The sequence below is a fragment of the Cygnus olor genome, chromosome 23 (assembly GCF_009769625.2).
Source record: "Cygnus olor isolate bCygOlo1 chromosome 23, bCygOlo1.pri.v2, whole genome shotgun sequence".
In the NCBI taxonomy this organism is placed as follows: domain Eukaryota; kingdom Metazoa; phylum Chordata; class Aves; order Anseriformes; family Anatidae; genus Cygnus; species Cygnus olor.
In genome coordinates this window covers 992098-1013649 of record NC_049191.1, presented here as the reverse complement: position 1 = coordinate 1013649, position 21552 = coordinate 992098, and the positions used below count along the sequence as shown (strand labels likewise).

Genomic DNA, 21552 nt, shown 5'->3' with positions numbered 1-21552 from the left:
ATGATAACCCTTTTAGCTTCTGCCACATTATGGTACAAATACTTAACTCTGAGCAAACACCGATGCTTTAAATTTTAATTCTCCTTTTCCAACGAACAAGGAGTAAGCACATCTTTGTTAAGAAAAATAAGTGGTTTATACCTGTAACCGGGGAACAACAACTGTTACTGTAAAAAAAAAAAAAAAAAGATATGGTCTGAATTCCTAGGGACAACTGTCTTTAAAAACAGGCACAGAACCTTCCACCCCCCAAATCTGCCAAATTACCAGACTGAATTTCCTCACGAGCAGGCTTTAGAGGGCTGCTTGCTTGGCTGTCTGTTCTAGGATTATGAGAGAGCATCTCCCTTATCGTTTTGCACATGCTGTACCATCTGTCCTAAACCTCCTTTTATAGGGTTATGGATTCCAAATGACATTTCTTTCTTAGGAGATAACAGGGATGTCTGAAGAACCCTGCTAGTAGGTATGGCTGTAGTGCTATTTATGTCACACGAGTTTTTTTTTCTCCCCTCATCCCACAGCCACAATGAACTCTGGTGAACCATGCTGGTTCTCTGTACCCAGACAATGAGAAAACAGTTCACCCGTAGTCCCTGGGAAATACAGGGAAAATTGCCCTGTTCTACTTCTTGTTGCGCTTGAAGCAGGCGAAGATGAAATATTACTGAATTCAGACGTTACAAGGACACAGGATATGCCTTTAATCTTTTATTGTACATTATAAAATGTTTATTGCTCTGTCTGTATCAGAGGTGCTGACCTCTCCCTCTTGGTGATGGAGGAGTATGTTCTGGCAAAGGATCCTCTGAAGAGACCTTTGGGGTTGGCCTGCCTTCTGGAACTGGCACAAGCGAAGCCCTTGCTTGTTCACAACCGTGTCTGCAGGCAGACTGACTAGGGCCCTTCTCCCAGATAAACTGTTTTGGAAAGGCTGGTGTCAGTGGAAGTGGAGAGATGGCTGACCTCGGTCACCGCCAGCCTGTTTCTTTGCAGGGACTTTTAAACCAGGCTCATCTGAGTGCAGGCTTGTAAAGAGATTTAAACCCTTCTCAGGCCAACCTGTCTGGGTTTTGATGGGACAAATAGGATCTTGCCTCATCCCCTAGTGCATATGGAGTGGTCTTGTGGAGTAGTTAAATAAATACAGATACCCCATGGCACACTACAAAGAATATTTTTTTCCATGTGATGGACTTGCATCTATCAGCTTCCAGAGCACCAGCAATCCCAGGGATCCTGTCAGCTGTGAACATTAAGCACTTAATAAGAGAGAGGAGAACCCCAACCCCTTTCCCATTCATCATCATCCTTTTTGTGGAGGACTGGCTCCAGCAGACACCTGGCATTACAGCGTCACAGAAAATAGTGCAGACGGGACGTGTAAGGAGAACCAGACCTTCCCACAGGAACCCCACGACAAGAAGCCATTTAAGAACTTAAGCCCTCAGAAAAAGGTCCCTTAGGCAAGAGCCTTTTGCAATAAATGGCTTTTGCCCCTGGAGACCTTGCATAGCAACCGGTATCACGAGTTTTTTTTTTCTTTTTTCTTTTTTTTCTTTTTTTTTTTTTTGCTGACTGGCTACGTTTTTATGGACTGTTTATCACACTGTTGGTGGACTCAGGCCCAGCTGAAAATACCATGGAGAAAATGTTTGAAATTATCCTGGAAGCTGAAGAGGGGCTTCTGGTGTCCCCTCGTACTGGTCTGTGCCAAAGTGGTTGGAATGCCCCGAGTATCTGCAATGACGAACACCAGCGTGAGACAGGAGACACAGAAATACTGGAGTCATGAGCTGCAGCCTAACTGGAGAACAACCAGGGAAGTTCTCACAGTAGGAATGGAAACTGGGCTATGACTTTTTTGTTTGTTTTAAAAACCCACCTGTAAGACATGTTACATGATACATATCAATGGAACAAAGCAAGCCAAGAGCACACAGCAGCCAAAATCTGGTTGCTACTCGTGTCTGCGATGATCTTGCCTTCCTTCTTGATCGGAGAGGAGTGACAGTGACTGATGCCTGAGCTCACGCTGATACTGTCAAGATGTAGTGACAGTGAGACAAAATAAAGATACATCAAAATCTTGTACATTTCCAAGGACAAGGAGGTTGTTCCAGAAGACGGAGTGCCAAGGTGGAGAGGGGTGTGTGAGAAGTTGCTCCAGCCCAGGTGATTCACGAGTCCAGTGCAGGATCACCGGCAGCAGCTGTCCCACTGATGCTTTTCCATCTCAATTGTTTGTTCAGGTTTCAGGTTTTTTTTTTTCATGATTTTTCTTACTGGCCAGATGTTTTGCTGAACACAGACAAGGAAGGAGGTGTATGCCATCAAGTGACAATCGCTGGGTCTCCTTCCAAATTGCTCCAACGTTATTTCACCTCCCCAGTCATCAAGGCTCAGAGGCAGAAAGTGAGAGTGAGAAATGGAGTCCGTCTTTCAGATGGCAGGCTGTCACGCTTCGATGATATTCACTGAGGGCTTGTTTTTTGGAAACTGGAAGAGAAGAGACAAATGAAGAACGGATGTATTAGGAGCAACTCGTGAGGAAAAAACCATCAGAGGTCTCTGCAGTGTGCTGGTGAATTTTGCTTTTGTAAAAGTCCTTATTCCCATCCCCTGAGGGTAAGGAAAAAGGGCAAGCAGTGAGCATGAATTAGTGACTGTTTCAAATAATAAGTAAATGCAAAGTGGAGGGGATGTGCCAGAACACAAGTTGTGAATAGAAACACAGGAAAGTCAAATTTAATGGAATAAGTTGGTACAAATTATAGGCTTGAGTCTCCTTACACTATAAATACAGCATGCCTTTAACATCACATGTATTACTAGCCATGCTCCTGCTGATCAATTTTTCAGTTAATTGTGAGACTAATATCCCCTTTACCGCTTGCCACCTAACTGCTGCTCTGGAGGTAAGCAACCAAGCAGCTCGGGGACTGCAGCATTGCTCAGCACATTTTTCTTCTAGAGATGCTCAGATATTTCAGGAATATGGACTGAAATCTGGTTTACTGATGCACAAGGGCTGACCCAGAGGTGGGAGTGAAATGCTGGCATCCTGACACGTCTGAGGTGCTCAGACACTGAAGGAGCCACGGTGCTGGCATGCGTGGAGGTGAAGGAGTGCTTCCCTTCCGCATCCCAGCCGGAGGAAGGAGGCTGGAGCAGGGATGTTTAACAGCAGCTGCTTTTGGGGGCAATTTAGCTGAGTCCCAGCTGGAAGTTGATTGCCTGCCGTGCCCCCGCCCTGTGTGCCAGCATCGGCTCACCTTGCTGCGGAGGAGCCCGCCGCCCTGGTGCTCGGGAGTGCTGTTCTCCGAGGCGCTCTTGACTTTCTCCTTGCTGTTATTTGGCTCATTATCTTTGATGATATCGTACTGTCTGCAAAACAGGGCGATCACCCCTAACAGGAAAAAGCATTAGTGATCACACAAATTTGCTCAGCCCCTGGAGCCTGCAGAGATCAGAAATCCCTTGCTTGCCAGCCAGCTTTCTGCCTCCTGGTACAGATCTCAGCAGCATTCACAATTGTTCCTAAGGATCATTTTCTAACACAGCTAGTTGGCCCTCTGGCTGTTTCCTTCTCAGTGCCAATTCCATGCTAAACTAGTTAGATGGAAGGACAGAAGATTAATTATATTCCAATTGCCCTGTCATTAAATGGGACAAGTGTTTTAAGCCCTACATTTGGATAGCGATTAACACCGACTGTGTGGTTAAATGGTATCTTTGCTTCGCAAACACAGGAGCTCCTGGAATTTCTGGTGAGTGGAAATGTGCCTTAAGATCTTTCTCCTCTGAGGTGAAGAGAAGGAGCTGGAGCTGGCAGGCGAGGCAGGTACTGTACCCGCCTGCTTACGATGTAAGCCAGGGTCTCCTGAGCAGCAGGACAACATCTGCAAATATGTAACAGTGACGGCAGCAAAAGCTGCTGCTGGAAATTTCCTCCCACACACACAAGCACACGAAAAGAAAAGCAGGGGCAGCAATGACAATAAGATTGAAAATGTCTTTCTCAGAAGCTTTTACATGACATTTTGACCAAATGACTTCTCTGCCTGGAAATTCCAAACACAGGAGTAAAGAAGACCTGAGAAGATGCTGCTTCTCTGTAACTGAAAAATATTTTAGCTCCCCTAACAGCAGAACATACGCAGAGCTTTTGCCAGATATCGCAAACTGCTTCCTAAAGTGAGGTGGTGTTATGGCAGCTGCCCCCAGGTGTTACTGATGAACACAGTGGTCCAAATTCTTTCTGCGTATGTGAACAAATGGCTGATCCTAGGAGAACAGGCTAACATCTGGCATAGTCACACCTTCTGTGCCTTCTGATGGTAAAACTGAGGCACACAGAAATGCAGGCAGCACAGGAGCACAAGTCTCTTCTCTGAGTTCAGAGTCCTGGGCACAAACCAATTCCAGTTTGCATTTGCTAAAACATTGTCATATGCTCAGGTTGTGGCCAAGGTAAGAGCTGGAAAGAGTTGTTTATATATTGAGATTTGGTAAAGAACCCACAAGATGAAGAAGAGATCTTTCCCACACCCACTTTCCTTCATAAATGTAAGTCATCTGTCTAGAGGGGAAATTGTGGCATTAGCAAGTTCTTCATTCAGATGCTGATCGGAGTTTTAGATTATGCTATGGCAGGAGATGAATCCGGTGTTCAGTCACTTCATGTAATTATTCATGATTGTTTTTACTGTCAGGGCATTTAAATTGGAATGTGCAAAGATAAAGCTTGATTTAAATGCTGGAAAGACCATGGGCTACAGATTTTTGTTAACCTTAATTTAGGTTTTCATTTGGTTATCGTCGTTAGCAATAATTGCTTTACAATGCATGGTAACCTCAGGACTTTCCAGGGAAAAAAAAAATATTTTAGTAGATCTGATTCTGTGTCACCCGGATTCACTTGAAAGAAACCTCACAGAACTGCATTAGAGGACAGCTAATCCCTCCATTCCCTTGTTTTGGCAGCTCTCAGGTCAGTGACTGGCTTCCTATTCACATCTCTCCATGGAGGTGTTCTCAGATCTGCAGAAGTTAGTAGAAGTGGGCCAAATCCTTTGGTGAAGTAAACCAGTGCAACCCATATGGGCTTGGGATTGTTGCAGCGTACAGCAGCAGAGGTGGGAGGCCACCGTGAACTTGACACAGCATAACCTAACCCCAGGGTTATGGGTTGATCTGCGAGCTGATCTCAGCCCCTCGGTGCTGCCGCAGTCGGTTTCTCTTCCAGCCGAGGAGAATTCTCCGTGCGGCTGTTTGCATCTCTGTGCGTGGAAATCTGGTTGGACTGGGACAAGGGGACTAGAGGCGGAGTGGCAAAGGTTGTCTTTTATGGATCACAGATTTAGCACAGTGCTAATTTCTCTGCCTGGCAATTTCCTCGGGTCACCTGAACCATTTCCCCCGGGCAGCCTGCTCTGTGACTCGCAGGGAGCAAATGTTGTTTCATTCATGCCTTGTGCTGCAGCAGGAGCAGCAGCTGACTGGTAGCCAGGGGAGGCTGGGGCTCGAAATAGAAGACAAGCGCACAAACTTTATTTCGCATTAACTCACACGTGTAATATCCAAACTGAACAAGCTGAAGAGCTGGCTGCAGCCACTTCAGATGTGCTAAGCTGATGGGGTAGGACTCAGGAATTTTCCTCTCCCTGTTTGCTAGCTTAAAACATAGGAGGGAGATCTGTCCTAGGTACAATTTGGTATAAGGTCAATTGAAAACATAGTCCCAAACTCATGTTGGAAAGAGCTCATGCAGATTTTCCCTCCTGTGGTTAATGTGCTTCTGCTAATGTTCCTCCTTTTCCTATTAAATACTATTCTTTGTATTTTAATAGTGGATTTTGTGAGTCTCTGGGTTTATTGGTGTTTTGATGTTTGGAGCTATTTGTTCTTTCAATACTACCATTGTTTGAATTGTTTTTGCAGAGGGTTTTGGTGTATATATAGTGGGTGTTGAGAGCAAGTCTCTTGATGTCTGATGTGTGTTTGAACTTTGGCAGAACTCTTATGGGAATTTCTGCGTTGCATGAGAGCTAGAGTCATATAATAAGCCAGTTAATTACAGTGACCTGTGTCATTTGAAGGGCTCGAGGCATCCTGGTGGATGGCTGAGGACATTATCATCAGTGCTTTCTGGAAAAATTGAGCTTACAGGATTAGCCATGCTGAATTAGACAATTGGTTCATCAAGTCCATTATCTACTTCCTGCTGCACCAGATCAGAGCACTGATTCACCTGCTTTTGGCACTGCCCAGCTCCTGATGCTGCAGAGGGAACTGAACTGCCCTTACAGCTGAATATGCAGTGCTCTTCGTGGGAGGAAGGGTTTCTTTTCAGGTCTTACACGATTACACATGCAAACCAAGCAAGCCACAAGCCCTAGGGATATTATGTGCTTTCGACAGAGAGGTTGAACTGACCTGCCCACATAAACAACACCACAACAATGATGAGAATTTCCCCTGCTCGCAGCTGTTGGTTTTTCTTCGCCATCTCCTTCATTGTCACCTCATCTGCACAAGGGGAAAGAGAGATGGTGAAACCTAACCGCGCGGCTCAGCCGGGCTGCAGACACCAGTTCAGCGGTGCCCTTGGCTCAAATCACCAGCACACCAGGGTCAGAGCTGGCAGAGCAGGAGTCCTTGCCCGCCAGCCCCACGACCGGCACGAGCTGTGCCTTGAGCCTGCAGGGCACCAAGCTCTGCAGCCGCTGCCCCGTGCCCGTCCCTGCCAGCCTGCAGGGGACAGGCAGGGGGGAGAGGTAGGACAGGGCCAGCGGGCAGCTCCTGTGGAGGTGCTGCCACGGGGTAAGCCCACACAGGGTCAGGCCCTGCGGCGATTTCACGCTGCTGGCTCTGGTCTCTGCTAGCGCCGTCTGTGCCTGTCACAACACCTTGCATGCTTCAGCAGCTCCTCGCCCGGCTCGGGAGCGGGGAGCCTGGCATGAGATTTTTCACCGGAGCCATGGGATTCAGAAATGAGCAGAGCCTTCTCGCAGGGCGTAATGCGCCTCCTCGCCTTCAAAGCATTAAGAAGATTACAGTTCAGGCCTCCGGGGAGGGAAGCAGTGCTCCGCTTAGTGCTTTCAGATGAACAGCAATTCGGTATTTACAGACACCAAATCATTTTAGCAGGAAGAGTCAAGAACTCACAATTTCCTAAGAACCATGGCCAAAAGCCCTGCAACAGGCCGAGTCCTCGGCTGAATCCCCTTGATATCCCAGACCCCTGCGCTCCCGAGCCCTTGCTGTAGCAGAGATTCTTCCTGCCAGAAAACCTTCTACATCTGGTTTGGCTTAAGAGGAGCAAGTGAAGGAGCTGCCAAGCAGGAAGCTGGAGACATCCATCACCCATGGAGATATTCAAAGCCCAAGTGGACATGACCCTGGACCACCTGCTCTAGATGACCCTGCTTGAGCAGGGGGTGGGAGTAGATGATCTCAAGAGGTTTCATCCAACCTCAACTACTCTGCAATTTGGCGGAAACCTTTGAAATGTAAGAAAAGTGGGAGTCTGTGGGTATTTTTTTTCCCCTGCTCTCCTGGAACCCAAGCGCAGGGGGCTCAGAAGCTCCCTCTGAGTGCCCTGTGAACAGAGCTGTGCTGTGCCCAGTGCCACCCAGAGGCCTGGTTCCACAGGAGTGCACGGGCTGCTCAGGAATTTCCCCTGGTGTTCCCCACTTGCGAGGATGCTGGACACACTGCTCCCAAGCTGGAAACCTCTTTACTTTGCCTGTTAAACCTCATCTGAAGTGGGAGGAAAGAACAGCCAGCCATTGGCAGCAATGGCTGCTCACCCTTCTGCAATATTTTGCAGGGGCAAAGTAACCTCATCTTGATCTCAGATGTACTCGCTGCGTGTCCAGTACTGAGGTGTAATTGTACTCAGGAGTACATTTATATTGCAGTCCCACTGTGATAACAGCCTGAGCCAGCACCATCGTGCTGGGCACAGCCCAGAAAGCAGCACAGCCTCAGCACCTCCTCGTCTGCTGGGCACCCTCGGGGCATCCCTCTTGTCCAGGGGCTCAGCCCTGCGTGTGTTTAACCCAACTGTCCTCATTGCCCAGGATACTGCTGGCCTCCCTGCAGAGCCCTGCGCTGCCTGGGCTTCCCAGGGACCACACAGGAACTCACCCACACTTGCCTTTATTTTTAGAGGCTAGTTTCTCAGCTTCCCTGGGGGTCTTGAAGAGGACTGGCTCACTGGCAGGGCTCTGGCCTTGGATGCTGATGGACTGGACATGCACAATGTACTCAGTGTCCTCCTCTAGGTCCCAGAGGGCACAGGAGCGGGTGGTGGTGTTCACCTCCTGGATGAAGCGCAGCATCCGCACGTCCTTCTTCTGGAAGCCGAGAGAGGAGAGCACAGAGTGGCGGAGAGGCCTCCCGTGCACGCTGCTGGCGTCTAAGACCACTGCTTCCTGCCCTGCCCACCATGGACGTGGAGACAGTCGGACCCTTTCCTCTCTGCAGCTACCAAAACATGGAGCACTGCTGCAAAGAGGACGGGGAGGAAGTTCCCTCCCAGACCACAAGGGACAGGACAAGAAAGAATGGGCTTAAACTGCAGCAAGAGAATTTGGAAACGGAGGGGACCTGGGGTGAAGATGAGCATGACCGAAACTGGGCAACCATAGGCACTGTACCTGCTGGGAAATTGCAAATCCAATGACAACTTCATCTTCCAGAACATCCCAAGTCACAACAGCGGAGTTGGCTTTCAGGTGTTTGACCGTGACATTGACTGGAGCCGATGGGCTGTCTGCAAGGAGGGAGAGCAGAGCCTTTACAGGGGCACTCGCAGCTGCAGGCAGGAGACAGAGCAAGGGCAAGGAGGGGAGTGGGAAAGGGCTGCTTGGGGGCAGTAAAAGGAAACATAAAGCATAGCCAGGGTCCGAGGCATGAGAAATGGAGCTGCAAGTGACCTTCCTGTTGGGGGCTCTGGGTATGGGACCTGGAAATGGCAGATATTCCATGTCTTAATTACCAGTGAGGTCCTAGAGGTCTCTGCTGAGAGTACGAGTTACATTATACCCATGAAACATCCGCCCCGTGGAAACAATTTGACAGCACAGCAGACTATTGATTAGCCCACTTGTCTCCCCAGCCATGTTCCGTGTTTTCTCTGGTGTGTCCTATTACAGCCTGACAGTGACAGCTGGGAGGAAATGCAAAATCTATCTTAGAAGTATGAAAACTGGATGCTTTGATGAGCGCTCTGGGGGTTTGAAAGTCAGTGGTAGTAGACGGGAGTGATTCTTCTGCTTTTTCCTGTTAGTCTGACAGAATTTTTTTATACACATTTTGTATTTTTACACATAGCTGCTGGATGCTCCCTCAGATGGCCAGAGGACACTCAGCAGCCATCCACTGACAGGACAGAACATGCTGCACCAGCCGCCAATGGACCAGGGTAATGTGAAAAGGCCAGGCCATGAAAGCAGTAGCCTGAGGCTCCAAATTTGGTGTTTTTTGAGCAGAGCTGGGTTTCCAGCCGCAGGGTCAGCCTGTCCAGCTGCCAGCCTCGCCAAGGGAGCTGGGCTCGGCTGTAGCCGCTGGGCTCCTGCCCTTGGTGGGACCTCGTCCTGCGGGGGCTGCGCAACGTGAAGCCCTTTGCTTCTCCGGGAGAAGGTTCTGCCTCATAAGCTTGGCACCGTCCTTCCCGTGCTGTGCAGCAGGTTGCACTCCTAGTCCCTCCTCAGGTAAAACTGAATTCCTAATCACCAGATTGTGCCCCAAACCGAAGGTGGTAAATGCTAACCAGAGTTAAAAGTACATGCTGACGAGATCGCAAGGACTCTGAGTACCCCCAAGCGGTCAGTAGGGTGGGAATGGGACATTTGCTCTGACTTGCATTAAAGAATAATACTTCTGTTGCTTTTTAACCACTGCACAGTGCTGCCCTTCTGGGGCTGAGGCCAGCAGTAAAAGAAGGACGCACGTGTGCATGTCTCCAGTAACACTTGTCGGATTTACAGTCAGTCTCAGCCGCCTGAATGTGGCTGAAAATATTCTAGCTGGAGTGTCAGTGTCTCCGAACAACTGACTTCACTCCTGGTGAATGTTCCCCAGGGAACAGAGAAAATACCAGGAGCACAGAATTCCTCAGCTGAAGGCCAGTGCTGTCATACACCTAGCAGAGCAATGACCTGATTCCCTCTTTCCTCCCCAGACAGCAGCGGTGCCAGCCTTCAGGGCTCCCCTTTCTGCCAGACCCACATCCACCAGGCCCGTTAGCAAGACCCTTAGGAGTAGGATGTCTGCACGAGCCGTTCAGACCCAAACTGATCGTGGGGAGTCCTTCAGCAAGCAAAAAGTTCAGCGGAAGGTGCACGGTCAGGTTCACACGAATTTGAGACCTCAGAAGGAAGAGCAGCAAGCAGTGTGGTCTTCAGGATTTCATGGAGGGAAGCGTCCCTCCTTTCTGGAGCACACGATCAAGGCAATATCAGCCCAGAGCACTATCATCTCAGGGCATGGCCTTCCTGAAGTGGGGCAGCAGGGTCCCCACCAGCCCTCAGAGAAGGGAAATATTCCATTGTTGTCCACCACAGGGCCAAAGAGAAGCTGGGCAGGGAGCTGTGAGCACCAGCCCCTCGTGGAGGCCTGCTGTCACCCAGGGAAGGGACGTGGGGCTGCAGCTCCTCACCTTCCCCGTCACCGAGCCCACGTGCTGGCTAGAGGAGGGTCTAATTTTAGTAAGGGGCAGTCAGCAGACGGGAATGCGCACCGGGAAGGTCTGTGAGTCATGCCTGGTGAATTTGCTAGAACATATGGAGGACATGGCGGAGCTGGGAGACAAAACAGCCCCCAGCTGCAGCCAGGCACTGCACCCGTCTCACAGGGCAGCTGTACAGTCAAATCCCAGCATGGTTGTCTCTCCTGGATATTTTTAGGAGAAGCTACCACTAATTTACCCAGAGCGGGTTGAGGAGGCCTTTGAAAAGAGATGAATTGGCCTCACAGGAACAGAGAGCAGAGTATCAGGGAAAAAGCTTCCGGCTGGGAAAGGGGAACAAGCAGTGCACCACCCTCGGTGCCTGGGTCCCCTTTGAGGTTTGTGACCTTGAGGGGGGCACAGCATAAAAAACGTCAGAGTTTCCTAATGACATAAAACACGGGCGAGTTGGGAAGACGTCGCAGAGCTGGAGGAGAGGAGCAAACAACGTCCCTGGGAGCTGGAGGGAGGCGGAGGGGACGCGCTTGGTGAAGCTGCAGCCCCGTGCTTGGAGCCCGCAAAGCGGGACTCTGAGTGCAGGCAGGGGAGAAATCAGCTGGCATGCATGGTCAAGAGCACTCCATAAAACTCCCTTCATAGTACTACCTTTGTGAGACGGTGTAGTTAAAGTCAGTAGATAACACGGTAACATCTAGGACAGATCTGAGCATGCCTTTCCTTCACTACTACAGATTAGGAGGAGCTACACATAAATCAGCGGTGTCAAATCAGTACAAAAGCGATATGAAAAGAGAACTAAGCACAGTGTTTGACAGAAATACAAAGCCAGGAAAATGAGTTCCCTGCTCCCAGAGCTGAGTGAATAATTTGCAACCAAAATTTTAATCCGTGAGGATGCTTTCCTCCCTGCTCCCGGGAGATGCATGATGAGATCATGACTTTCTAAAATCTAATCATTGCTCCAAGATATTCCACACCGCTTTTGGCTGCCTGGGCCAGTTGCGGCTCTTTGTAGTGCCAGCCCGGCTGAGCTCAGTAATTTCTGCTTCCCAGCTGGCTGCAGCAGGTCAGCATCTCTAGCAGGGTCTCAAGGTGCCAAATCCAAATGTCTGGCTCCTTTCGGACTCATCTGCAGCTCCTGGAAACTTTGCTTCTGTGCCTGCAGCAGCCAGGGGAGCTGCTGGTGCTCTGGGGAGCAGGCACAGGGCGGGATGTCCCCAGGGCCAATTCCTTCTGCGGGTGAGATAGCAAGGAACACGCTCTGCATCAAACCTTCCTCCTGCACATTTACTCCAGAGACGATGCTGGCAGCACAGCCCCCGTCTGGTCTGTAAGTAACCCACACTGTGCAGGATTCCTGGTTTAGCAGTTCAGCTTTACCCCAGCTCGGGGGCTGCAGCGCCTGCTGGAGCAAATCACACCTTGCAGACTGGCGGAGGATCTGTTTGGCCAAATTTGAGCGAGAGCTGTGTGTGTGGATGGAAAGATGCTCTCATTTTCATGTCAGCAAAACTCACAGCCCCCTGTTCAGGAAGGAACTCATCAATTAAGATAAAATCATGAGGAGTTTTAACAGGGAATGGCTACTTCAAAACTGATCATGCTTAAACCATGTCTTGTTTCTTTCTCACCCTCATCAGTCCTGCACCTCCCAGGGCTGTGTCACAGCCCAGTGTTCCTGCCCACCCTGTGCCTTTTGGCAAGAGCAGGTCAGAGCCGCCTCCACACAGCGAGCAGGTGTGAGCAGCAAAGATTCCTCTTAATCCCCTCTTAATGCTGAGAACTCCTTCTAGCCTCTCATTAAACGCTCTGCTGATTATTAATGGACTTTTATTTAAGAGAGAGAGGAAAAAAAAAAACTACAACGCTTTACAGCTTTGGGCTGATTCCTTCCTGGCTTTTCACTGTCAGCACAGCAGCTGCTGGCACAAGGAGCAGAGAACCACCCACCTGCCCCTTATGGTGACTTCGCCACCGCAGCTGTAGCATGGACAGGGTGGGGAGGTTTGTCCCCATCCCTGCTGCCCCCTGCGAGGCAGGGCGGTGGGGTGAGCAAGGGGGTGCCCGGGACACCAGGATGTCCTGCTGCAGCACAGTTGTGGCAGTGCCACAACGCTCCCGTGACAGCACCGATGGGCTGAGGTGCAATGGGGCTGCTTCACTTCCAGCTCCCTCCACACAGTGCACCCAAACTGTTTGCTGGATGTGCCTTTTGAACCGGGAGCTTTAAAACTCAGGATGCTAGATCACGGGAATTAAGTTTTTCATTAAGAGTCATGAAAGGTGTAGAAGAATGTGTGCGATGCAAAAGAAATCGCATACATGGAACATCACTGGCTTGTTTTTTCTAGGATGCTGGGGCTTCTCTGGGAGGTGCCTAGGCCACAGACATTGCTGAGAGAAGCTCAGAGCTGCCAGGGGAAGGAGCATCGGTACGGTCCCACGTGCCGCTCTCCGCAGAGCGCCGCTGCCTGCTGGCTGCGTGGGGTGGGCCAAAAGGCTGCCTTTTCTGCCTTCCCGAGCCTTTCTCTGCTCTCCCAGCACGGCTCTCTTCAGTGGATGTGATTGCTTGTCAGCTTTATGGGGTATGTAGGAAGGCTGGCGCGCCGTTCAGCTTCCCTGAGTGTTTTAATGAAGAGAGCCTGCAGGGGAGTGGGAGGGAGCAGGGCGCACCGCTGCTCTCCCGCGCCCGCTCGCGTGGAAGCGGGGCTGTTTGCTGAGCGCTGCCGGTTCCAAAGACCAGAAAAGACCAACCGGTGGCTCTTCAGGCTGGGAAAGAGGCAATTATTTCCTGCTGACCGCCCACTCCTTGTACTAATGGGATACTAATAGGCCAGCCCCCAGTCACCCCGGAGGCTCTGTCCCCGATTCCCCGCTGCCCAAGCACGCAGGTGCAAACACTGCCAGGGTGGATGGAGCCCCCCGGGGAGCTGCTCGCTGTGCCCAGCCCAGCCATTGGGAATTCCTCGGGGCAGAAGTAAAGGGGAAGAGGAGTCAGCGGAGCTGGTCCTCAGCTGGGGTTGGAGCAGCCTTGTGCCATCACTGCTCTGGAGAATTCCCTGCGCTGCCAAACCTCCGACTGCATCCCAAAGCCAGGCAGGGTTTGCCCAGGTCTCGCCAATGCCCCGACTTTGGTTTTAATGCTGCCAACCCAGAGCTGAGTCATTGTCGAGGCACGTTTTATCCAGGGCCCAAATGTCCAGGCAGGACTGGGCACCACGGTCTTTTACAGCCCCTCGGCCCGCAGCCGTGCACTGCCAGGGAGGCACAAGAGCGATGTCGGCGGCAGCGATGGCGAGCAGGAGCTGGAGCTCAGTGCCCAGAGCTCTGCGGGGAGCTTGCTGCCTGGTCCCAGCCCAGCTCCACTCCTGTGCACAACACTTGGATTTTTACTGCACACATAAAGATTTGCGTACTTCAGTGCTCGATGCATTTGTGCTTTTAACTGAATTATGCCTGAGTTAGGCCTTAATTTGGGCTCTGGGTACTTTATAAAACAGGAGGGGGTTAATTAACAATAAATGCCAAACGGATGAGGCCAGTACATGAGAACCAGTACATGGGCACAGCTCCATGAAAGCTGCTTTTGGATCGTGCCACGGTGCCTGTGCATGGTTAATGTGTGCGAGCTCGTCCCATTCCGGGAGGACTCTCCGTCTTCCCCATGCACGTCCCCAGCAGGAGACAGCATTTGGAGGAGGGTAGCACAACCTCGGCTGCTTCGCACAGCAGTGTCCCTGCTGGGAGGCTGACACCGAGGTTAGAAACCTCCATATTTCAATTAAATCTCTGCTACGCTGAACGCAGAAATCAATAAAGTGCTTACGCCATCCCTCAGCTGGCCAGGAATCTCTGTGGCCGTGGTGAGATGGGAAGGGGCAGGCGTGGGCTGCTCGGGCATCTGCAAACTGCTGCCAGAGCCGTGTCTGCCTCCTCACGCGTGCCGTGCACTGTTTCTGCTATGATCACGCACGTGAGGCTGCCGGACCGTGGTCACCTCAGCTCCCTGGCTGGAGGAGGAGGGCAGCGAGTCCCGCGGGGACAGGGGGACCAGCACCCCTGTACTGGTTATGCTGGCAGGGAGGACGGGGGGATGGAGACCCGGCCTCTGCAGAGGGAGGCTCATCTGCAGGGCGGCTCGAGGCGCGCAGGAGAGGCAGGAGAGCACGGAGCTGCTTCGGGGCTGGGCAGCTCCCAGAACCCAGCCTGATGCCTTTGGGCCCCTTTTGGAGAGCGGAGATGGATGAGGTGCTACCGGGCTGCTTCACCTGGAGGCTGAAGGGAAGGCTGAGGGCTGGCTGGGGCCCAGAGCTGTGCTGGAGGGCGAAGTCTCACCCAGCCTGGCTGGTGTTATCTTTCGCCTCCATCCCACAGAAATAAATCTGACCCGAGCTGCCTGGTGTGCAGGTACATTGCAGGGATGCTGTTTGCCCTGGGAAGCAGCAGGGGCTGAGGACCATTTTGAGGTCTTTCACCACTGCTGCACAGCGTTCCCCTGCTGCTCCTACAGCCCCTAACAGCCTCCTGGTCCGGCACAGCTCGCCTCCCGCTTCCACTGCTCTGCGGTACGGGGAGCACGGCCCCACACGCTGGGCAGAGGGGGCCAGCCCCCCCCCAGAGCAAGCACAACTGCAGAATGAGCTGTGCTTCAGACCTGCTGAGCGGCCCCAGGGATTTCTCAGTGGCAGCCACAGGAGTAAGTTGGAGAGGTTCCCCAGTGCCACCGCTGAGGGCTGTCGGAGCGCCCTGCGTGGAGGTTTTCTCAGCTGCCTCCTCGTGGTCCTGCCTCCCCTGCTGCTCACCTTGGCATCACCTTGCAAGAAGCAGCCCCGGGTGGCCAAATGCCCCTTCCAGAGCAGGGCCCAGTGTGCGCAGGGTCCGAGCTCTGCCTCTCGCCAGCCTTCACTGTGGCTTGTCAGGGGAATCTGTGCCATTCCCCCCAGGCCTTTCCTGTGGACAGCAGCTTTAACCCCCCAGGATGTATTATTTTAAACCTGCTTGCAGGAGCTCTGGGTGCAAAGGGGAGCACAGCTGAGGCTGCAGCCGTGCCGGACCCCGCTGTACCCTGCCGGCCCCCGCTGGCCCCTGCTTCCTCTCCAGGAGCTTTTCCGATGGCTTTTGGCTTGCTCGCCTCAGCGGCCTCGTGGCCACATGGCTGGCAGTGCCGGGGACGCAGTGCTGGTGGTGATGCTGCCACCACCTCTGTGTGACCTTGGGACGATCGTGCCGTGCCCGCCTTCCTCTTGCCCCCCCTGGAAACCAGGAGCGGCACCAGCCCCAGCCCAGCGCCTCCACCAGCCCCTGCAGAGCCGGCAGCACGAGCGGGAGGCAGCGGGGTCGCGGGGCACAGCACCAAGGTCACGCAGCTTTGTCCTATCTGAGGACCATCGGGGGCTCCTGCAGCCCCACCGCATGCTGCAGGCGCACACCGGGGCCGCGCTGCGTGCTCACGGGGCTGCCAGCCCCTGAAAGCACACGGGCTCCCCACAGCCCACGAACGCTGCCTGCAAGACAAGCAGCGGGCGGTGATGGGCAGGGACACAGCTCCATGTTTACTCTCAGTCACCGGCTGAGGTGATTCGAGGATAAGGAAGAGCAGGGGAAGTGTCCTAGTTTACAGGAAACCGGGAAGGGTGTTACAGTTGCAGATGTGTTGTTTTCCCCGTTGCTCCCTCCTTTTAGGGATGTTTCATGAATCTCCCCGGGTCTGCCCCTTGTCAAATGGCCACTCCAGTGTGCTGACGTCCAGCCAAGGATGTGTGCATCAAACCCAAAGGTGTTTGGGGGTTCCTGCAGCCCCGGCACAGGCAGGACACGGGTGAGAGTAACTCCCGCAACTACCGGGGCTGGCCGGGGGCAGGAATTTCCACTCCCCGGTGCTGCGCATCGCCAACAGTCACCCACAGCCTCCTGGAATGCGAGATATTCTGGCAATCAGCGTTTTGCAAATCGAAGCAGCTGTTCCACCAGCATCCTGCAGCCACACCGCCTGTGCTCAGGAGGGAGAGGGCCCTGCCTGCGCGCACAGAGCCGGGAGGGCGCCTGGCTGGGGCTGGTGCTGCGCGGCGAGCGAGGGCTTCAGGGGAGCACCAACAGCACTGCTGAGACGTGGCACCCGCACAGGGCACTTGGGCAAGGGCTCAGCCCGGCCAGAGCAGGGACCTGAGCACCTCCTGGTTGTGCCAGGATTAGGACGAGCTCCCAGGGACCTTCATCTTCCTAAAAGACCCCCCTTAGGGGACCCGGCCAGCTGGCAGGGGCCTGTTTCCACGTCACCAGGACATGCCATGCCCCATGGCGAGGTGGTCCCGTGGGGCTGGCAGGGGGGGGGATCGCTGGGGCCGCCAGCCCACGCGTGGGCAGTGCACGGCTGCATTTGCCTCCTCGGCTCCAGCTCAGCCCGTTGGCGTGAGCTGCAGGGGCAGGACAGGGACAGGGGCAGGGGCAGGGGCAGGAGCAGGGGCAGGACTGGGGCAGGGGGCTCCTGCTGCTCCCCCCGCGCTGCCGTTTTCACCCCCCGTGCCCCCGAGCCGCCCTCCCGAGGGCCGGGGCACCGGAGGCAACCGTGGGACGGGGGCTCCCTGCCCTCCCCGGCCCCTCCGCCGGTGCCCACCAACTCCTTCCCGGGGCTCCCCGGCCCCCTGCCCGCCCCCGCCGCGCCGCGGAGCTCTCCGGGCCCTGCCGCCCCGTCCCCCCGGAGCTCCCCCCCGCCTCCCGAGCCCCCCGGGCCCGGCGGCCCCCTACCTGCCTCCACCGGGCGCAGGCCGGCGTAGCCGAAGCAGAGCAGGAGCGCGGCGCCGGTGCAGCCCAGGAAGGGCTCCATCCCCCGCGCCCGCCGCGCCGCGCCGGGCCGAGCCGCTCCGTGCCGAGCCGCTCCGGGCCGGGCCGGCGGCGCGTCCTGCGGGCGCGGCGGCGCCGTTCAGCACCGCGGAGAGCGCCGCGGCCCGGTGCCGCCGGGGCCGCCCGGTTCGGCCGGGGCGGTGGGCTCGGAGCCCCTCGGCAGCGCGGCGCGGCTCGGCTCGGCTCGGCTCGGCTCGGCTCGGCCGGGAGGCGGGGGCGGGCGCGGCCCCGCCGAGCCCCGGCTCCGCCCGCTGCAGCGCCGGGCAGCCCCGCTCCGGTCCCTCCCCCGGCCCGGCCCCGCCGCCTGCCTCAGTTTCCCCGGTCCGGGGGCTGCGGGGGGGGGCCCGGCCACCGGAGAGAGCAGGCTCCCCCCCCCCCCCCCGAGTCGAGCCCCCCGGCCAGGTGCGCGGCACCGGTGACATTTCGCTGCCTGGGTTTCGCGCAGCCCCCCGCGAGTCAGCGGGCTCTAAACCCAGCGGTAACGAGCGTTGGAGGAGCTGCTCGAATTAGCCGTGCCGTTAGGTTAATTAAGCCGGCAGCGTCCTAATTTATGGTAACTAGCTGCAGGGAGCCGGAGCGCTCCCAGCCCAGCCGCCGGCTGCCACGCTGCTGGATGGGGGCCCTGCCCTGGCCACCTCTGCCGAGCCCCCCCAGGCACCCTGCACTCATGGGGACACACGGGGACCCGCTGGTGGCCTGGCAGCTCAACACCGCTAGCACGGCAGGACCTGGTGCCAGCCACCGTGGTGGCCCAGGGTGGCCACACCAGCTGCAGGGTGCCACCGGGAAGGGGCCTCGGCCCCCAGCAGGCATGGACGCATCAGGCCGGAGCACCCAGCCACAGCTGGTGCCGGAGGCAGCGGGCTTCAGGCTGTGTGTCTGGGCAGCATCGCTCGGCCACGGGTATTTATCCTGCGCTGCTTGCACGGCGTGGCTGGTGGGCTCCCAGGAGTGTCCGTGTGCTCCTGGCAGTCACGCGGAGCCTGCTGCCCGTGGGGCTGTGTTTTACGGACCGGCGCTTTCTCTGCGCAGCGATGGGGTCGGTGCTGGGTGCTGCTGCCTCTGCTTTCCTCTCCTGCATCCTCCTGGTGTGGCGCTGGGGACCCTCCGGCCGTGCCAGCGCTGGGCAGCAGCACGTGGATCACATTTGTGCTCATGGGTCAGTGAGAGATGGGGGCTGTGTGCTGGGGGCCGTCTCCTCGCAAAGCAGGAGATCCGCAGAGCTCCAGGCATCTCCCCGTGAATGCAAGCCCTTTGCTGGATGGAGCGACAGGCACCGAGGGACCCAAAAAGCCTCCAATGGGGCCAGGAGGTGACCCTGCCCTCCCGGGTCCCAGCCCTGTGTCACGGTCCCAGCTCAGCGCCCGCTGCGCGGTGCTGGGGCCGTTCCCCACCGCAGCCGGGCCCAGCTCCGCCGCAGCAGCTTCCCGCGGAAACGCCTCAGTGCCTCCCTTTCATCTCCGGGCTGGCAGCAGATTAAAAATTCATCACTTCAGAGGCAGAGAAGGTGCAAGAGAGGAGAAGGAGCGCGGGGCTGGCGGGACTGAGCTCGGCGCCCATTCCAAGCCCAGCCGCACGTGGCCGGGCGGTGTGAGCTCGGCTGATGGAGCCGGTGCTGGGCTCCAGCCTCCCCTGGGCCTCCCCTCATTGGGGCATGAGGTTACATGGGCCGGGCAGGAGCAGGACCACAAGTGCTCAGCTCCATGGCAGCCGCAGCCGAGCCGGCTCCAGCTGCCTGCTGCGATGTGAAGCCGGCGCCGAGGCCGCGGCGTGACGCACCGCCACGCTCCGGCATTTCCCTGCCTCCGCACAGGGAGTCCCAAATCCCCCAGCAGCTGCGCCACAGGGGGCTTGTAGCACAAAACCTTCCGGTGGGGGCTGAGGCAGCCGGGGCCACGTTTGGAGGTGAAGGAGCGTGACACGGCCCGGGGAGGCAGGCGAAACCTGGGCCTTGTGGCCTCACCGGGTTATTTCACTCCCTGGGCATGGCAGTGCCATGGGGACTGGACTCTCCCCGAGCTCAGCCCAACCCCATTTCATCCCCAAGCTCTGAACTCAAATTTGCTGCCTGGAAACACCGCCGGTGCCTCCCAGTCCGCCCCAGAGGAAGGGCCACTGGGGCTGGACCCCATCCAGAGCCCCCGGCCGGTGGCAGAGCCGAGGTTGTGCCCCGGTTGTGCCCCAGTTGTGCCCAGCATGTGCAGGAGGGCTCTTCCCCATCAGGCCGGTACCAGCCAGGCTCCCTCAAGAGCTCTGGGGTGTGCTCTGGTGTTTTCCAGAGGCTGAGACAGTTAAAACCATAATTCCTGTTTTCTTACCCTTCTCCCCTTTGCCCACACAGGGGGAACGTTTCCTCGTTCCAGCCCTCCAACTTCTGCCGTCCCCGGGGGGCTCCCTGCGACGTGGCCCCTGCACAGCCCGCACTGCTCCATCCCGTCCCTGCCCCTCTCCTCTCCCACCCCGGGGGGGCTTTGGGGTGCCCTGGCCCCGCCGCCCCCCGGCTGCTGTTGCCCCCCTGGCCCCGGCACATCGGTGTTCAGGTCACGTCGGGGGGAGATGCACATCGGGGGTGTGTGTGGGGCTGCTCATGGGGGGCAGGAGGGGGCTGCACACCGGGGGGGGGCAGCAGGGGCTGTGCCGGGCGCTGCCGCGGGCCGCTGCTGCCACCTGCCGGCACCGGGCACGGCCGCACACGGGGGGGGGGAAACCGCAGCCGAGCCCCCGCCCCGACCCTCAGGAACCCCCCAGGGAGGGAAGCGCCCCCCCGGCCCCCCCGCCCAGACGCGGCCCCCGGGGTCCTGCCCAGGGCTCGGAGCTCCCGCGGGGGCGGCAGCGGGTGGGGGGCAGCGGGGCCCCTCCGTCTCCGAGCCCCCGGGCACGGCGCCCCCCCTCGAAGCACCCCCCCCGGGAGCTGCCCCGCGGTGCTGCCGCGGGACCGGGGCTCCCCGGACACCCCGCGGCACCGGGCGAGGCGCCGCGAGAGGGAGCCCGAGGCACGCGTGGCGGCGGCACTGGTGGCACTGGCGGCACTGGTGGCATGGGTGGCACGGGTGGCGCTGCTGGCACAGGTAGCGCGGGTGGCACTGGTGGCACTGGTGGCAGTGGTGGTGGTGTTTAACCCCTCCAGCCCCTGGAGAGCTGGGGGGAATGGGGCGAATCCAGGTCCGGACGCCTCTTGGTGCGCTCCCCTTGCCCCACAAACCCCGTCCCCCCTGTGTCCCCTGCCCAGGACAGCGGTGTCACCTCCGCAGCTCTCCAGTCCTGCCGTGGGACACAGTGGGGACAAGCTGCAGCCCCAAACCTGGCTCTGGGTGCATCCCAGTCACCTGCAGCGCTGAGCCCCGCGTCCCAGCAAGGAGGAACCGGGGCAGAACCAGGCCAGGGTCCCCTGGGGCACGGGGACAAGCTGCTGGGAAAGCCTTGGGGCTGCACTCCTGCAGGCCCTGCCAGGACGGACGGTGTGGAAAACCAGGCACCGAGCACCTGCAGCTCGCGCGTCCTTCCCCTGCACTTGCTGCAGCCAAATCCCAGGGCCACTGCTACAGCCGGGGGCCTGCGTGTGCCCAGACAGCCCCTAAACACGTCCCAGCCCCGTGTCCCTGCGCACCTGAACACGTGTCCTGGTGCCAACACGCGTGTGCCCCATGGGGACTGGCTCAGCCCTGACCTCGGCTGCCCAGGCAAGGTGAGCTGTGCGCGCCTCAGGGCTGCAGCGTGCGGCACCAGGACATGGGGACACGGGGATGTGGGGACATGGGGACGTGGGATGGAGCCGTTCCGTTACGAAATGTTCCCGCATCCCCACAGCACTGTCAAGGTTTAGCAAGCGAGCGGCTCCTGATCCAGATGAGATTGGGCATCACAAAGGGCTTTGTATTCCAGGAAGCCTATTAGAGATTTGAATTATACAAATGGGCTTTTTACCAAAGATCCTTATTATCTGGGCATTTTCATTTAATCCTCGGCTATTCCTGCAGCCCCTGCCCTGCGCCCCTGCCACGCTCTGCTTACCT

The 21552-nt window shown here is 56.4% G+C and overlaps 1 protein-coding gene across 1 annotated transcript; it reads right to left on the bottom strand.

Annotated features, from left to right (window-relative positions):
* Positions 1-681: 681 nt before the first annotated feature.
* Positions 682-17573, bottom strand: FNDC5 (fibronectin type III domain containing 5). The gene is made up of 6 exons (XM_040535096.1): positions 17444-17573; positions 8667-8782; positions 8165-8363; positions 6439-6531; positions 3276-3409; positions 682-2499 (listed from the first exon to the last, which is right to left on the bottom strand). The coding sequence occupies exons 1-6, from the start codon at positions 17520-17522 to the stop codon at positions 2458-2460; spliced, it is 663 nt and encodes a 220-aa protein (XP_040391030.1). The 5' UTR covers positions 17523-17573; the 3' UTR covers positions 682-2457.
* Between the last annotated feature and the right edge of the window lie 3979 nt (positions 17574-21552).